We start from the raw sequence: 19,008 nt of genomic DNA, 5'->3' as shown, positions 1-19,008 counted from the left end.
AAATAGGAAATTTTCATAAAACCTAAATTGACAAAAAAATAAATTTATTTTGTCTAAAAATAATATTAAAAGGTCAAAAATCTAAAAGTTTTTATCTTTGAATTATATGATTCAAATTAACATATTGTTGAGTTGTTCTCGAATTTAAATTAACTTGAGTTTGAACTAAAAGCATATCAAATTCTGCTGACATTGCTAACTTGATTCTTGATCAAATTTTACAAATAGAGTTAATCAAAACTTATTTTCTTTTCTCTTTCTACTTATATTTAATTAATTGTTTTTTAATTTTATTTGAATGTTGTAGTGTTCGATATTTATAGAGAGGAAAATCACCAGAATCAATTAAAAATATGCAAAAGTTTGATTTGCTTTTTGCAATATTATTTTACCTAATAAAAATTGAATCAAATTGATAAAAAATATAGTTAAATTGGTATACACATAATAAAGTAAATTAAATGACTGATGATAAATTATTGACATTGATATATCAAAATTCAAAAAATTTATCAAAATTTTCAAACAAAACCCATAAAATTAATTATCATATTTAATATAATGCATATTTCATTAAATTCATATCTTAAATTTTTAAATAAATTCATATTTTCATTCTTTATTCGATGAATTTGATGTTAGTGGAGATAAAAATATGAATTTATTTGAATATTTGAGTTATGCATTTAATAAATCCTATATCCATTTCATCTCTAATTAAATGATGTTAACCAGCATTCTTAATTCTTTAATGATGGAGTATTTTGATAAAATATTAAAAATGTTTCAAATTTATTCTATGTTATAAGTTGTATATAATATTCTTAGTTTCAAATATATTATATACTTAATTGTTATTTGAAGAGTGCTAGCAATACACGCTCTAACACACTATCTTTGATTGATTAAAATTCACATATATTTTATCAAATCATATGAGTCTCGTATGAATTTAGTAGAGTTCATGTAGATTTTAACTAATCCAAGATAATGTATTAAAAAACATCTTAAAGAGTGTGTTTGTACTATTATTCTTATTACTTAGATGGGTCAAGTTCACCAAACATTTTTCCAAGAAAATAGTGTAACCAAGTGATAGGTACAAATGATCCACCGTTGTTTAATTGTGACTATTCTTCGTGGAGAAGGCTCTTGGACATACTAGACGAGTTCTTTAATTGCAACCATATTCTTCATACACAAGAGTATGGATTCAAACCTCTGACCACTTAATATATTTGAGTATCTTACAACCCGAATCAATTGCATACCGGTTTTTCAAGTAAATTAATAAAGCTGAAAATTAATATGCTACTACTTTTTCTGTGCATTTAATAATGTTCTTATTTGCTTCTCAAAGCAATTTTGCATACATACATTGAAAGATAATGCACAAAAACTTTGCTAAGGAAAATGCCACACCCATATAAAACAGCCAAAGCTCTCCTATTATTATCATCATTATTTTATTTATATAAAAGGTACAAGAGGCCTTGCAACCCATAGAATGAGGAACTACTCCACTGATGAAAGTCAACAATATGTATAGTTTACAAGTACCTGAAGATTCCCAGCATTAGGTTCGAATTGATTGTGCTGGAACCTGAACTGCTTTTTGAAAGAATGGATGAATACTATTTACTAGTTCAAACATAGGTCTTTCTTATGAATGGAGGCTTGAATGAGTTTAGAGCTTTAAGTTTAACTTGTGTCTCCTTGCAAGACGATCCTGTTTGTTTGTACTTATAGTTGTCAAAAGGATGTTCAAAGTGTGCAATCCCTCAACCTATTTGCTCTATCTTTTTGGAACTATTAACAAATGTTGCACTTTTATCAAATCCCTCCAACAAAAGAATTCGCACAGCGTCTAATCCATCTTGTAAGGTAAAATTCAGCTGAAAATTATAATTATAACATTTAGGATTTCCATGTGTCTAAAGGTCAGTTTGTCGGTTCAAACTTCAAAAAGAGAAGAAAAGAAATACATACCTCTTCCCTTTCGTGTTTAGTGAAAGTTCGAAGAACGAATGCCACAGGATCCATTTTCCCAGGAGGTCGTCCAATGCCTAATAAAATCAACAATAAAATGCCAATAGATATTATAAGTGACTAATATACTAGATGAACATTTCCATCCTAAGAACAATACGAGCTTACCAATTCTTAAGCGAGGAAAACCAGCATTCCCTTTAAAGTGATTAATAACACTCTTCATCCTGCAAGGAGAACAGAAACAGTCATGCTTCAATTATCTACTGTTTAGCAAGAAACATGGTCGACGGCCCGGTATAAATAACTACAACAACCCAGCAGTATATCATATTGTATCAGTTATGTAATACAGCTGCACAAACACCTTTTGCCTCAATAGAAAGGGAAGAGATTATTGTGATCATTCAGTAATTACTGGAAAATTTAGCCACATACCCACGTCTAATGAATTTATATTGTTCCTATCAAAGGTAAGGCATATAAATATGTAAGTCTAGCATCCCACAACCATCAATTATCTTTTGTTTGATCAAATTGACACTAACGAAAATGATTGTGTAGCAACAAATTCTTCATTTTCTAACGTGAACTGCAAGTATGACCAAAGCAAAGAAGACCAATATGATATTTCTACTTTCAGAAATGTGAAGAAACCAGGTTGCAATATTCATAAATTAGAACCAAAATGGACGAGCTAATTTATAGAAATAAACTCAATAGCATGTCAATCCAAACCCAAAAAATGCTGGAATAGAGCTGTCAAAATCTGTTTTTGTTTTATTATTGAAAATATACCTCAAGTATAGGGATTCGGTTGTATAGAAGTACTAGTAGGGATTTAGTCATATATGAGTATTAATAGGGATTTGCTTGTATAATAATCTAATATATATATATATATATATATATATATATATATTTGATATATTGTCAACATGTCACCCGAAGCCTTAGCCACCTTCATTGTGACCCTTTTTGCCCACTTCATTGCAGCAACTTGAGATTTCTTTTTGGCCTGTTTGTTGCCATAGTGTGTTCAATACTCACGTCGTTTGACCACCTTTGACCGCCTACTTCACACCACAAGACTCGCCTCCATTAGATTGGCCGAAACCAAAAGCGCCGCTCTCAACGACTTATTCACGCGCGTCATGCTCACTTGTGACGTCATCTTCGGCGTGTGCTGCCCACACGCTGCCTTCTAGACCTCCATTCACCGTCGTTTTCGACCAGATTGTAGATCAACCATTTCTCGTTTCGTTTTGAGAGTTCACTTTCCGATCAGATCACTTTTGTTTGGGGTCATTTGAAGCTCGCATGGTTTTTGCTTGGACTTTTCTGTTGCGGCATTATAGCACACGTACAGTTTGTGGATATTTTTTAGACGTTTGAAGTTTGTTTTGTTTGATAGATCAATCTTTCATCTTTAATATCGTTTATCTGCTAATTTTACGGATATGGCAGCTAAAGAAAGCAAAAGTGGATTGGTCTGACTCAATGAAGATGAAGTAGAGAAGATGAGATCGCTTCTTAGTAAGTTGGAGAAACCAATAGGTTCAAGTTCTCTCATATAAACAAGTACACTTCCTCTTGTTTGTTAAGTTTCAATTTTCTTTTGGACTTAATGCTTCATATACAACCTATAACCAATATTAGATACTGGATTATGGAGCCACTGAGCACATGACACCCTTACTTGTACATTTCTCCACTTATTCACCTTTCTCTAGCAACAAGAAAATATCCACCACCCTTATAATTGCATCAGATCAAGGTGATTTCCAAATCATCCATAACTCTAAGAAATGTCCTTTAAATTCCTAAATTGTCCACTAGCTTAATTTCCATACAAAAACTAACATAACACCTATCAGTAATGTTGTTTTTTATAACAAATTGTGTGTCCTTCAGGACAAGAATTCATGGAGGACAATTGGTAATGCTAGAGAATGGAATGGTCTTTATTACTTGGATAATCAAAATCTTCCTCCAAATCTACTCAGCAATAGCAACTCTTTTTTATTCTAAATCAATAAAGACCAATAGGGACAAGGTTATTTTGTACCACTGCCGCCTAGGTCATCCTTCATTTAGAGTCATAAAACAATTGTTTTCTTTCCAAAAAATTGAAGTATTTCTTGGGAATTGAAGTGGCTCACTCTAAGAAAGGGATTTTCATACCCCAACAAAAATACATCACAAATCTTCTACAAGAAACGGACAAGACAACATGCAAGCCATCGAGTACACCAATCAATCCAAATTTAAAGTTGGGAAATGCAGAAGAAGACATTGTAGTTGACAAGAAAATGTATCAAAGATTAGTTGGAAGACTTATATATTTTCACATACTAGTCCTGATGTTGCCTCCGTTGCAAGTCTAGTTAGTCAATTCATGCACCAATAAAAGGAGGTACACTATTTGAAAGGAACTCCAAAAAGAGGAATTTTGTTCAGACAAAACGGAAATGTGGGTCTTGAAGCATATACGAATGCTAACTATGCAGGGTCAATGGTAGATAGAAGATTAACCACAAGATATTGCATTTTCCTATGTGTGAATTTTGTGACTTGGAAGAGTAAGAAACAAAGTGTGGTATCTAGATCCAATGTTGAAGCAGAATTTAGAGCAATGGCACAAGGGATATGCGAGTTACTATGGCCTGAAGATCATTTTGGAGGACTTGAAGATAAAGTGGGATGAACCAATGAAACTTTACTGTGATAATAAATCTGCTACTAGCAAAACACGTAATTCAGTGCAGCATGACAGAACCAAGCATATCGAAGTCGACAAACAATTCATCAAAGAAAAACTCGATAGTGGCCTAATTTGCACTCCATATGTCTACTCCCAAGGCAACCTTGCAGGTCTTCTAACTAAAGGGTTAAACAGCAGCAATTTTGAAAGAATTGTATCCAAGCTGGGAATGGAGAACACCTATTCACCAGCATGAGGGGGAATGTCAAAATCTATTTTATTTTTTATTATTAAAAATATCCCTCAAGTATATGAATTCGGTTGTATAGGAGTACTAGTAGGGATTTAGTTATACATGAGTACTAGGAAGGATTTAGTATACATATTTGTTAATTCAATAAAATATATTTGACTTAATTGCAGTTTTAATCCCTCTATTATTACCAATTCACGGAATTGGTCCCCTATTTAAAAAGTCGACAGTCTAGGTCCCTCCCTTAGAATTTTGATCTAAAATGAGACGATTTCACATATTTTTAATTACACGACATACAATTCTATGATATAGAACCATCTAGATGTATTAATTATTTATGTCATTAATTAAATTAAAAATATAAAAAAAATCCAAAGTTGAAAGCTAAATTTTTGCGGCGTTTTATTCCAATTTCATGAGTGTTAATCATTCTACATTGTCGTATCATGTGTGTCACGTTATTTAAAGTATCACACGTCATCATTTTTTTGTTAAATAATTAGAGACCAAAATTGTCAACTTTTAAAATAGGGGGATCAATTTCGTGAACCAGTAAAAATAGGGGGGGGACTAAAACTACAATTGAGTCAATATATTTTTACCTTAATTCTTGAGAGGAGCAAAAAGAAAGTGCATGTAAAGAAGATTATATTTACCCGTTGTGACCTCCATGTCCACCCTTTGGTAGCAGCCGCAATTTGGCAAAAGGCAAATCCAAGTCGTCAAAGATCTGAAAAAGAAAGTTATTGATCGAAATAAACAATCAAGCAGACCATCCTTCAAATATTTCTTTATCGCTTGAAAAGAACATAGTCATAGCATAGATATTATACCACAAGTACTTGCTTCAATGGAATCTTGTAATATGAAACTATGGCACCGACCTTCAAAAAAGATTCCAACATCACCAACTCAGCATCAAAATATAATTTTTTATCATAGTAAAATCCTAGAAGCATGGATACAATAAAGGACAAGGATATGATTTACTAACTGGATATAGACAAGAGGACACCATAAAATTTTCAAATTATAAGACATAACACAACAAATTTTAAATCAGAAGAGCAAATTAACATGATTCAAAATTAACATGATTCTGTGTAGACATAGTAAAATTCTATCATTTATCTATTATTTCGGAATTGCCACATATATAAAAAGGGGGTAGCTGTTAGGATGGAAGGGGACAGCTGCAAAATTTAGTTAGCATTGGGTGAACAGAGCCATGGCTCAATTGTAAGGGTAAACCCGTAGAGGAGAATTTTTTATTCTACTCTTAATCTTCAATAAAACTGTTCATTTCCAATCATTGCTTATATCAATTTCCATTTCTCTTTCCAGGTTCTCGACAACAAGCTGGTGCTAATGAGATATAAAGCTTCTGCCACGGTAGTAGTTCCATTTTTATTGGTATAAAAGTAAAAATTCAAGAAACTAGTACAGAAGTTGTATGTTGTAGCTAGGGGTATTTGAAGTATTCGCAAAGAAATTGGACAATCATTCACATTACAGAAATCAGAAATATATGAATGGGACATTCACATTCCACCATGCTTAACTTGACCAAATGCAGCTTAACTTGATAAAAAATATCTCCAGGTTTAAAAAAAATGTCATTTGGTTAATTATGCTTTTCAACCAGTAACTTGTCATTCTATTTTCTTAAAAAAAGGAAAAACTTTATTAACACACTGGGAAGCTGTTTTTTTCGACACTTCTGTCCCACTCCATCATTACATCTGAAGATTCTCAGGATAGAAGACTTACAGATTCACCACTTAAATTCATAAAAGTCTGTGGTTTTGCAAGTATAATTGGTACATCACCAATATAACCTGCAATGGCAAAACAGGTCTCACAAATGGTACACACTAATAAATACTTAAATTTAATCTGCTTTTTATCCCCATGATTCTGAAAGCTTAACTGAAATTGTGTGGAAACAATTGCTGTCTGCAATATTTGTGAAAGCCATATTATGTCAAATGCATTATTAATTAGAATATAGATGGATAAGGACTCAAGGCACAGATGCAATCCTCAACCAGATCCAAAATGTTGTAAGCATATTTGAAAAGCAATCCATAATGAAAATACTCTAAGGCAATATGACATTGTAACTTAATAGACAAAAAAGAAAGCTACTTAAATCTATATAATTTTAGATAATGTTGTGATACTATGAATGACATTATACAAAGAATTATATCTCCCTATTTATGGCAATATCTACGTGCAAGAGAGAAAACATAGTTTTACTGTTACCAACATTTTGATGGTATAAATCACTACGAAAACCAAATTAATAATTAATTTTGTAACCTTTTCCAAATAGAGCTTTGAATGAAACACTGTTCATAGATATTCCTTCAGCCTCAGCTATAGTATCAACCATTTCAAAGCCCACCTGAAACAAAGAAAGCATAAACAAAATAAAAAAGCAACTCAAGCACATGAATATGAATGTAACGAAGTAACTGAAGCACTTCATAATCTAGAATACAGTACCAACTATGTTGTGGTGATTATTAAAATGAAAATGAAAATGCACTTACGTTGTGGCGTGTGGCAGCGTACTTTTTGCCAGGATTACCAAGGCCAACAATTAACCACGGTTCCTTCTTCTTCGATTCTGTGGGTGAAGCTGAGGAATTTCGAACGGATAACAAAGACAAATTGCAAGGCGCAGAGAATAGGGGTTTGGAGAAACGCCGTCTGATAGGTAACTGAAATCGTGACATCGAACAAGCTCCAACGTTCATCGTTCCACAAGATTGATTGATTCGATCATACACAAACGAAAACCCTAAAAACTAAATAGTAGAATTGATATAATAAGAAAAAATATAAATAAAAAACGCCGTTGCCGGGGATCGAACCCGGGTCACCCGCGTGACAGGCGGGAATACTTACCACTATACTACAACGACTTCTTGTTGTTGTTGTTTACCTAATTTCTCTATTTGTATTTATCACGTTTAGTTTATAACACAAATGGTCTGGGTATTTAAAATTGGGGCACCAGATTTTTTTAGAGTGATCTTCATTGCTTCCAATCACAGACGGGTATTATTTTCAATAACTCATCTTTATGTAATCATTTCAAATTCACGTGGTGCATAAAATGAAGAATGAATACATATTGATTCCTTGTTGAGACTCAAGAAAATTAACGTGGCTTATGCAACTTCTGATTTGGACAATAATGAATTTAAGATATTTCTAGATGTTTTGTTGATGTATGTACCAGTTGTTACAAATTGTGTTTGAATTTTCACCGTAGACTTGCCATCTTAATTGGCCTTTGAATTCATTGTGATGCAGCATACTCTATGTATGTGCCAAAGTGAAGCACTATTTGATGAATCACTAGTTATAAGCTGGTATTGTTTTAAAATATTGATATAATTCATTTGATATGAAATTAATTCTTATGTCCCATAGGAACAAAGTTTTTTGTGGTATGTGAACCTGGAACTCAGCAAATGGAAAGTTTATTAAGTTCATGTATGAATTGTGCACGGATTTTGTTTTAAAGAACCCCTTCTTGTGTGTGGTTTACAAAATTTTAAGATGCCAATATCTGATATTTGCCATTTCCTATCATTCTTTTTCAGGAATGTGTCATACAAAATTAAGCATACATCTAGCAGGTAACATGTAGTTTGGTACTTACATATTTATAGGTATTCAAGTTGAGAAATTTGCTTGAAGGTACTTGCTGAAATTATAAACATATGGAACCCTCCCTTCATTCATGCATTTTGTCACCTCTATCCTTCTCTGGTACATTTTTAATTGAGTAATAAAATATGATGTTACCATTATTCCACAAGAGTTACCCCACATGTTCTTTATTGCAAACTTGAAATTAAATACATGCAGGCAAGAGAGATGAAACATTCATACATAGTAGTAAAAATAAAACTAGAACAAAACAAAAATAAATTACATAAACGCACATGCATGCACGATTCACCAGGTGTTTTTATTTTCTACACGCAGGCGACATTCAAAGCCAAGGAGAATTGTAAATAGGTGTTACAACGGATTTTACTTGTAAGTACTTGTGAAGAGCTTGTAATCCCAAATCTTTTCCAAATCCACTCAATTTATATCCTCCAAAAGGAATGTCACTTCCTAAGGCCAAATAACAGTTGATCCAAATAATGCCAGCACGGATGGACCTTGACATAGTGTTTGCAATATCCATGTCCTTGGTTACAATGCCTGCTGCCAGGCCATATCTGGTATTGTTAGCACTCTTTATGGCTTCCTCAATAGTCCTGTTATTCACATGTCATACTTAAATTCACCCTTCATCAACATGCCTCCTAAACTCTTTTTGGTACTAAAAAGTATATAATTGAGATGTAACTTACTTGAACTTCATTAGTGCCATCACAGGGCCAAATATTTCATCCTGTGCTATAAGCATGTCCTCCTAAAAAGGAAAGAAAACACGATGGTTGGTTATCAACCTCTGATGAGGAAACCCAATTTGATTCTTTTGATGGAACTAGAATTGATTACCTTTACATTGGAGAAAATTGTAGGTTCAATGTAGTAGCCCTGGTTTCCCACTGTTTTACCTCCAGTCAAGAGTGTAGCTCCTTCTCTCTTTCCATGCTCAATATAGGAAAGAATTTTTTCTAATTGGATCCTATCAGCCTACAATAGAAAACTGTTATCAAGCCAACCAGGTAGGATCCTTATTTGACTGTTTCTGCAAGCAGTCAACTATATTTTTGAACTATAGTAGTTGCAGTGTTACAAGAAAAGAAACAAGCAGTTGTATTTTTAGAAATAGTTTTATCATAATTAATGTGTTACTCTAATTGCCCTTTTTTCTGTGAATGTTTTGCAATCCAATTTGAATGGTTGCCAACACTATATGTTGGCGCCTTTTTTATCAGAAATTCCAACCGTGGTTCATCGGTTGTGGAAGACTAATCTCATATGTTAGACCACTATATATTGATCTTACCTGAGGTCCTTGCTGAGTTTTAGGGTCAAAAGGATCTCCAATGACCCAAGCTTTTGCCTTCTCCACCAACTTCTTTTCAACTTGATCGTAAATTCCTTCCTGAACAAATACACGAGAACTTGCGACACAAATTTCTCCCTGAAAAAACCACAAGCTTAGAACTAAAATGTTGGCTTGGCAGAGATATAATACAGGATGATCTTTGTAAGGAAATGATTTTTGGAAGGCAAAATATGACCTTGTTAACTAGGGCGCCGAAAAGAGCAAGCTCAGCAGCTTTGTCTACATCAGCATCATCGAAAATAATGAGAGGTGACTTGCCTCCTAATTCAAGTGAAACATGTTTTAAATTACTTTTAGCTGCAGCTTGCATTATTTCACGCCCTACTTCAACTGAACCAGTAAAGCTGACCTGAAGATACTAAATCAAAGGGAATTAGCTGACCTGAACCAATAATTGAACTTTCAAATGTTTGACATATATAATTATATAATATAGTATATGATACAATTAACTTGTTGCATTCTTTCAAACAAACAAAAAAAAAACTTGCCACATCAATGTCCATGTGTGAGCTAATTGCAGCACCAGCAGTTGGGCCAAATCCGGGTACTACATTCAACACTCCATTTGGGATTCCAGCCTTTAAAAAACAAAAACAATTATATTATATACGTGACTTTAAAAGTAATTACGATTAAAATCAAACGTTTTGAATGATTGAACAAACTAATGACCAATTTTGATAAGGATATGTTGGTACGTACCAGTTTAGCTAGATGAGCATAAAACAAAGCAGAGAGAGGTGTTTGAACCAGCAGCTAAAGAAGGGCTAACTTTGGTGAAGAAAATAGAAGTTGGGGCATTCCATGGAGTAATGTGTCCCACAACACCAATTGGTTCCATTAATGTGTAAGCATGGAATTGGCCAGAAGTTTTTAATACCTCACCATGAATTTTATCAGCAGCACCTGCATAGTATCTGAGTGAATCTGCTGCTGATGGAATTTCAAAAGCCTTAGCAACATGATACAACTTTCCTCCATCAATTGCATCTAATGCTGCTGCTTCTTCTATGTTTTCATCAATTATTTCTGCCCATTTCATCAATATTTTTGCCCTTTCCTGATTATTATTATTAATAGTCACAACATTAATTTACTAAATTTGGACTATTAGAGGACAATGAAAATAAATAAATAAATAAATTTGATCAATTAAAGAAATAATAATAACAACAACATACAACACCAGACATCCTGGGCCATGGACCTGAGTCAAACGCCTCACGTGCTGCCTCAACTGCAATGTCAATGTCTTCTTTAACTCCTTCGCTGATTCTTGCAATCACCTCTCCATTTCTTGGGTCTATTGTCTCAAATGTCTTTCCTAATTTTCCATTTAAACACCATACAAAATAAATTAATTAATGTTACTTTAGGATCAAATTTTAAAAATGTTTTTAGTCCTATTAAACTTTCAACTTTAAAATTCTATATAAAAAAATTATATACGTAAATTCAGTTTGTTACAAGTTTATATTTTAAAGATTTTTATCTTAAATAATTATAAAAAAAATTATATTTACATCTGGTTCTATTATATTTTGGATGCAACTAATATGTTCAAAATATTAAAGTTTGATTAGGCGTCTATCATTCATTAGTATGAATACCGAAGTAAAAGAAAGAGAAATTTAAAGTATGGATCAATCAACAAGATATATGAAATATACTAACATGAGAGTGAGGATAGATTCATTCACGAGGTAACAGGGGCTCTTACCCCACAAGTTTTTTTTTATCGGTAAGAATATTTTTTCTTTTAGTTTAATATATTTTTAAATATTTTATTCTTATAACAAAAAAAATATATGTTTTGCACACTCCATATCTTTGTATTTTAGGTTAGAAGATCAAATATTTTTTATGAAAATATTATAGATTATTTTCACTCACTTTATTAAAATTTATAATATTATATTATTATTTTTTTAATTTTTAACACTAATTACATCTTCATGTTCTTTTTAATTAAGGATGATTTGACCCTTTATTCTATATTTTTCTTTTATAAAAAAACTATACTTATTTTCTTATCTCAATAAACAATATTTTTAAATTCACCATGAAAGAGTTAAATTCTTCAATTTATAACAAAAAGTCACAATAAAAATTTAAAAAGAGGAAAAAAAATTTTTAAACAAAAAAAAAAAAAAAAAAAAAAAAAACTCAAATACAAAAATAATATTAATGCTGAGTATGTACAATTTTAAAAGTGCTGATATTTCAGATATAGACATTAGTTTAATTAGTGATACTGTAGCAAATTACTGCTTTAAATAGCACCCCTACATATGTTGTAAGAACTTTTTTTAATCGGATTATATGTGTTTATCAATTCTTTTGGTTTGAGTTTTTTTTTTTTTCTTTCTGAAATACATTCTTTTAGCTAGTTTGAGATAGCACTTAATGGTCTATATATCCGCATGGTTCATTATTATAAATTTGAGTCAGGGCATAATTAGCTCAAATTAATTATAAGAGTATATAGATGAAGATGAAAATAATTAATGTATGCAATTAAGAACCTGATACAGAATCAACAAAATCTCCATTGATGAAGAGCTTGTTATATTTGATGGTTGGCATCTTGAGCAAGGAGCCATTAGTGGAACTAAGATCAGTCATCTTTGTGAAATTGTGAGACTTAGTAAATATATTTTTTAGTGTAGAAAAAAATAAGTTGTGAGAGTTAGTATATATGCATTAAGATGATCATGGATTGGCTGAGGTGTGGGTGGGAAAAAAGTTATTTTTTATAATAATAATAAAATGGACAATGAGTGTGCACCTAATTTAATAAGTATAACTTTTTATACTTTTATCGTCTTTCAATAATTTGCTAATGAACAATGGCGGAGCTTGACCGAAAATCTTGAGGTGGCCGACATAAAAATATAATATATAAATAATATTATATAGTAAAAATTTAAGTTGTAATAAATACAAAGTGAAATATCAAATAATTTAGAAATTTTAGATATAAAATCAAACACCTTATGGACATAAAATCAAATATCTTATGTAGCAAAAAAAACTCAAACACTTTATATAGACATAAAATCAAACACATTATGTGCGACAAAAAAACTCAAACACTTCATATAGACATAAAATCTAACACCCTATGTGCGACAAAAAAACTCAAACACTTTATATTGACATAAAATCAAACACCTTATGTGTAACCTAAAAACTCTAAAAAAAAATCAGCATTAACTCTAATTGAAACTCTAAATCAAAATTTCAAACTCCAAATCAAAGCTTCAAATTCAACACTAACAATGAAGCTTTAAATTTCATGTTAACATAAATCAAACCTAACAAAAATCAGCACTAACTAACAAAAATCTGCAATAACAAAATAGAAATTCGAACATTTTGAGAGTTGCAGCGAACAAAGCAGTCAGGCAGAGGCGATCTGGAGAGTTGCAGCGAACAGGCCCGAGAGCGACGAACGGGCGGAACGGCCACGGAGGCAGTCAGGCAGAGGCGGCCGTCGCAGGCCCGCAGCGAGCGGAGGCGGTTGCGCGTTTGTCGTGATTGATTCGTGAATCTGATTATGGAAGAGAGAGAGAGGACGACTGTAACTTGTACGCAAGAGGGAGGGAATCAGAGAAGAGAACAGAGAAGGAGAGAGGCTGGATGGAAGAGAGAAGAAGAAAGAGAAAACTGAATTAAGTTTAGGTATTCTTGTAATTCTTTAGTTATAATATGGGCATTTTAGTCATTTTAGCTATAATTTTTTTTTTCTTGGGGTTGCCGCGGCCCCCTGTCTTTGAGAAGCTCCGCCCCTGGATATGAATTTACAAATACCTAATTATTGTTTAATATCTTATGTTACACACTTTTGTTTTTTGAATCATCAAATGACCATTTTTTTTCTTAAGGACCGTCAAGGATCATTTTTATAGTATATATATTTACATAGTTAGTAATTATGTACCGATATTTAAATACTTTTTTAATATATATGTATATATATATATATAGTAAGTATATATAAAAAAATTTATATTCTCAATTAGTCATAATCATTAATTCGTTAATAATATTTAATTTTTTTATGCTATTTTTAAAATCACTCACATAATTAATTAAAATTGATCGACAGTGTAATTTTTTTTTACATAATTACAAACTAAACTCATATATTAATTATAATATAGTAAAGTAATGATTAAAAATATGCTAAAATTGCATAATATTTTTTAGGCTCAATTACATCCGTAGTCCCTTAACTTAATTTCAGGTAACGTTTTAGTCCTTTATCTTTTTTTTTCTCGACTTGGTCCTTTATTTTAATTTTAAGTAACAATTTGATATTTTATGTTTTAAAATTTCAACAATGTTATCCTTTTTTATACAAAAATTTAAAAAAAAATTCAATCAAAACTCATAAAAGTTAATTATATTCTTCAATATAATACAAATTTCATCAAATTCGTAACACAAATCTTCAAATAAACTCATATTTTCATACTTTATTTGATATTGTTAGGAATAAAGTACTAAATCGGGAAGAAAAAAAAAAGATAAAAGACTAAAACGTTACCTGAAATTAAGTTAAGGGATCACATATGTAATTTAGCCTATTTTTTAATGGCATACATAGGTGCAAAAAATATCTACTGAATTTTGTTAATTAATAATCTCTATTGAAAAAAGATTTGGATCTTAGTTTATCGTCAACATTCTCTACAATTTTTTTATCTCTCACTTTATTTTCTTCTCTCTTATTTCTTTTTTATTTAAATTTAGTATTATCTCTCTTCTAATAATCATATAATTTTACTCTAGATAAAGTTATGTTAGCTTGCCTAATTTTGACTCAACATTATATCATAAATTCGAACACCTTATAGTTGATTGCAAGTTTCTAGCATTTCATCTAAAAAAAATCTATCAAAGAAATAAAATATTGATATATAGAGGTAATTAATAAACTCATCTTCAAACCAACTTATTTAAAAAAATAATAATTAATATCTATTTGGGAAAATAACTAACTTTTTACTGAAAAAAATTTCATCCTTTTACTAAATAAATTCATTATGTTAAAAAAAAATCCTACATATAGTTTTTACATCTTTAAAATAAAATTTCATTTAAAAAATAAAATAAAGAATTGTAAATTCACAATCTCTAATTTTAAAATAACATTCTTTTAAATTACATACACATAATAAATAAAATTGTTAAATTTATTTTTAACTGTTTATGAATTCTCAAAAGAAAATTTCTTAACTAGGAAATATACGTTGAGAATAATAACTATGTACTAACTAAGGGTATATTTCATTGGCAAAAGGAAAGTGAAGACAGCAACCACTTTCACAAAGTTTCCTCCAAAAGTGGGAATCGTGGGAATCATTTGAAATGGATTCTATACCTTTATGAAATGGATTCTATGCCTTTAGTGATGACTGATGAGTGACTTTGGTGATTTTAATATTAAAAATTATTTAGATGAGAGATAATGATTAATAATTTAGACTTAAATATTATTTCAAAAACATATTTGATGATTTTTTTTCTTTAAAAAAATTAAAGAAGAGAGCAATTTTATTAATTAAAATAATACTAATGATTATTTTATAATAATTTTTTAAGGGATTTGAACTTGATACTGTCTCAATATACATGATGATATTAAAAATGTTCTTTATTTTTAATTATAATGGTCTTTGTAGCAGTCTCTAAATATAATCCCTTTTACATTATTATATGTGTTTGTTTTTTCTAAACATATTCTTTATTAATAAAATTAATTTACTTGAAATATTTTTTTTACTAATTTACTTTAAATATGTCATCCAATATAATGTCATTAAATTCAAAATTCAAAATTATTTATTTATAAAGTAAATAATGTTGTTGTCTTTATAAAATTCTAAAACTTTTAATTTATAGTTCCTATAAAAAATCTCAATTTTTTAGTCTTTAAAATGATTTTATTCATTTTTAATTTAAATTTAAAAAAAAAATATAAAATTTGATACTTTAAGTTCCTAAAAATTTATAAAATTAAAATAGAAACAAAAATTAAATACATATTTTTCATGAATTAAACTTGAAATTTTATAATTTTATAGGATTAAAAATATATTTAACCATTCATAAAAAAATATTTAACTCAAATAAATATTACAATATCTTTTAATATAATAAATATATATATATAGATATATATTATATTCAATTATATATACTGTGTAAATACATTTAACACTAATTTTTTCATAATTAACTTACAAACTTTATTTATACGTCTACTTTAAAATTTATATATTTTTTAATTTACAAATAGCGAAATTTGGATTTTTTATTACTCATAATCTCAAATGACTGCGTTTAAAATCTTACCCGAAAGTGTTTTAAAATATGTTAAAATAGTCACTAATACTACTTTGATTAATAATATATAATTTCATCCATCCCAATAAAAAAACACAAAGATAAAATGGTCAAAACCAAAAGGAAAAAAGAATAGCAACAAACGAACTACCACACCTAAAAACTACACCAAATGCATAAATAAGTGAAACAAGACAAAGGAGATTCCCCACAAGATCACCAAATATTTGGAAAAAGTAAAATAACTCTGCACGTTTTCATCAACTTATTTTCTCGTTTAAGTTTGGTGACAGATATAAAATATAGTATCCACTATAAAAAATATTTTATTTATAGCGGTCAAAAGAATAAAAACGGTTATAAAAATTATTTTTTTAGTTATATTATTTGCGATGAAAAAGTCTCTCACAAATTTATGAGAGTTTAAGTTGGCTCAAAAGATAAAGCATATAAAAAAAATCACTTGTGAGAATTTAGATTGCCAAAAGTGTTTTATTTGCGAGGACTTAGACAACCACAAATAGATAATTTTATTAAAAAAAATCATTTTATAAAATTCACATATTAATGTTAAAAAATATATTATATGTAAAATTAATACTAATATAATTTAAAAAATGAAAATATAAATATAAATAAAATATTTATATATAGAAACAAAAATATAATTTTAATTTTAATAAAATTATTACTATCAAACAAAATAAAATGTTCCAAAATAAGTACATTTTAATTTGTGTAAAATTTTTACAATTTAAATATTTTATTAGCATTTTTTTTATCTAATCTTACTAATATTAAAGTTTAAAACTAATATTATAACCAATCTTAAAAATAATATATTCTACATTCTAAAATAAAACATTAACGCTCTAAAAATAATTTATAACTATTTAACGTTTTTTTAATAATAATTATATAAATTAGTAATCTATATTTAAAATATAATTCATACTAATTTGATGCAGGATAATGTTTAACTTGAAGTTTACGACTAAATAACAACTTCTCGCAATCAACTCAATAACACCACGATCAAAATGAAAATTAAATGATATCATTTAAATAAATAACTTCAAATAAAAAAAATAACATTAAAAAATAAAACATAATATAAAGACTTATTGAATCTCAAGATAGAAGGTAGAGAGAAAAGTTAGAGAAAAATATTTATAAAGAGAATGCTCCAGCGTATTGATTTTGTGAGTGTATATGCCACCACAAAATCCTGCGTATATTTTCAATCAATCAAGTTCATTTTAAGGGTATCAGGCGCCACAAATTCAAATAATTTTTCCGTCCAACAATTTTGTGACCTTTTATTGCCGCCACAAATGTTACAATCGAACAAAAAAAAAATGATTTGTGAGAGCTTTTTTAGCTATTAATAACAACCAATTTAAAATTTTGTATTTGTGATGACTTTTTTTATCAGTAATTTGTGAATGTTTTTTTCGGCCACCAAATCTTTTTTAAAGTATATTTTTTTCTATCCCACTAAATTCAACTTGGATTCCGAATAAAAGTTTTCCAAATCACATGTGTTTCATAAATTTGAAATTTGTGTATTGAAAAACTTTTAAAAAAAATTTTAGTACACAAATGTATTTTAGAAAATCGAACTTTATGTACTGCAAAATTTGACATAAATATATTTTAGAAAATTTAAACTTTGTGTATTGATTTTTTTTTCTTTCAATTTTTCCAAAACACATTCATGTATTTGTGTTCCGGAAAACTTTTTTTAAGTTTTCCCAACACATTTATGAAACAAGTTTTTCGAACCACAAACATGTCTCCAAAAATTATAAAGTTTACTTTTTTTTTCTTTTAAAAAAATGATAAAATTAGATTTTTATTAAAATGTGAGGATAAAAGTATAAATTTGGAGATATAAAATAAAATTTTCAAATAATTATAAATAAAATCAAATATTTTCAATGATGAGATGATTAAAATTGACTTGACTGTATGAAAACCTTTATTTTAATTGTGTTGTAAATTAAATCTATAAAATATACGTGTATAAACATAAATAAAACTAAACTATAATTTTTGTGAAAAATACTAAACAATAATAACATAAATAAAATTATATAAATATTTACGATGTATATATATGATTGGACGTGAGTAACATAAATCACAAAAAATTTACGATATTTAAATTAATAGCACTAAACGACAAATACATGTGACAAAATCACAATGACACAAATATTTATATATTTATGTCATGGCAAGAAAATTCGAACCTAAATCATCTATAAATGTTGCACCATACAACAAGAGTAAATAAATCATACCGAGTTATTAAATTTAAATTATTTGTAAACGATGCAGCATGCAAACAAGAAAGTTCCACAGACTATCTGACAAAAAGAAAAAAGTTTCAATACATAATCTGTTCCAAATCCACACTAAACTTATAACCAAGGAGAATTATAAATGGGAGTAACAACAGATTTAACTTGTAAATACTTGTGAAGGGCTTGCAATCCATAATCTCTTCCAAATCCACTCATCTTATATCCTCCAAATGGAATATCATCTCCAAAAGCAAAATAACAATTTATCCAAATTGTGCCTGCACGAATGGACCTTGACATAGTGTTTGCTATATCCAAATTCTTTGTCACAATTCCTGCT

The 19,008-nt window shown here is 29.4% G+C and overlaps 2 protein-coding genes, 1 long non-coding RNA gene, 1 other non-coding gene and 1 pseudogene across 4 annotated transcripts in view; 1 reads left to right on the top strand and 4 right to left on the bottom strand.

Moving 5' to 3' along the window:
* Nucleotides 1–1,425: 1,425 nt before the first annotated feature.
* LOC101490406 (peptidyl-tRNA hydrolase, chloroplastic) lies at nt 1,426–8,149 on the bottom strand. Its single transcript, XM_004503363.4, has 8 exons — nt 7,508–8,149; nt 7,275–7,359; nt 6,720–6,787; nt 5,783–5,833; nt 5,606–5,679; nt 2,158–2,216; nt 1,990–2,066; nt 1,426–1,895 (listed from the first exon to the last, which is right to left on the bottom strand). Exons 1-8 carry the CDS (start codon nt 7,712–7,714, stop codon nt 1,782–1,784), a joined length of 735 nt encoding a protein of 244 aa, XP_004503420.1. The 5' UTR covers nt 7,715–8,149; the 3' UTR covers nt 1,426–1,781.
* TRNAD-GUC (transfer RNA aspartic acid (anticodon GUC)) lies at nt 7,811–7,882 on the bottom strand. Its single transcript has one exon. It is a non-coding gene; the product is annotated as a tRNA-Asp (tRNA).
* Nucleotides 7,942–10,352, top strand: LOC140920631 (uncharacterized). The gene is made up of 2 exons (XR_012163366.1): nt 7,942–8,018; nt 8,570–10,352. It is a non-coding gene; the product is annotated as an uncharacterized lncRNA (long non-coding RNA).
* LOC101490077 (aldehyde dehydrogenase family 2 member C4-like) lies at nt 8,777–12,732 on the bottom strand (annotated as a pseudogene).
* A 5,995-nt stretch (nt 12,733–18,727) lies between these two features.
* LOC101493969 (aldehyde dehydrogenase family 2 member C4-like) overlaps nt 18,728–19,008 on the bottom strand; it is a 4,434-nt gene continuing 4,153 nt past the window's right edge. The window contains exons 10-11 of the mRNA XM_004503375.4: nt 18,841–19,003; nt 18,728–18,731 (exon numbers count right to left, since the gene is read on the bottom strand). Coding sequence (XP_004503432.2) covers nt 18,728–18,731; nt 18,841–19,003 — 167 coding nt within the window. The remainder of the gene's footprint in view (nt 18,732–18,840; nt 19,004–19,008) is intronic.

This window comes from Cicer arietinum, chromosome 6, assembly GCF_000331145.2.
Source record: "Cicer arietinum cultivar CDC Frontier isolate Library 1 chromosome 6, Cicar.CDCFrontier_v2.0, whole genome shotgun sequence".
NCBI classification, from domain to species: domain Eukaryota; kingdom Viridiplantae; phylum Streptophyta; class Magnoliopsida; order Fabales; family Fabaceae; genus Cicer; species Cicer arietinum.
This window is presented reverse-complemented; position numbering and strand designations above follow the sequence as displayed.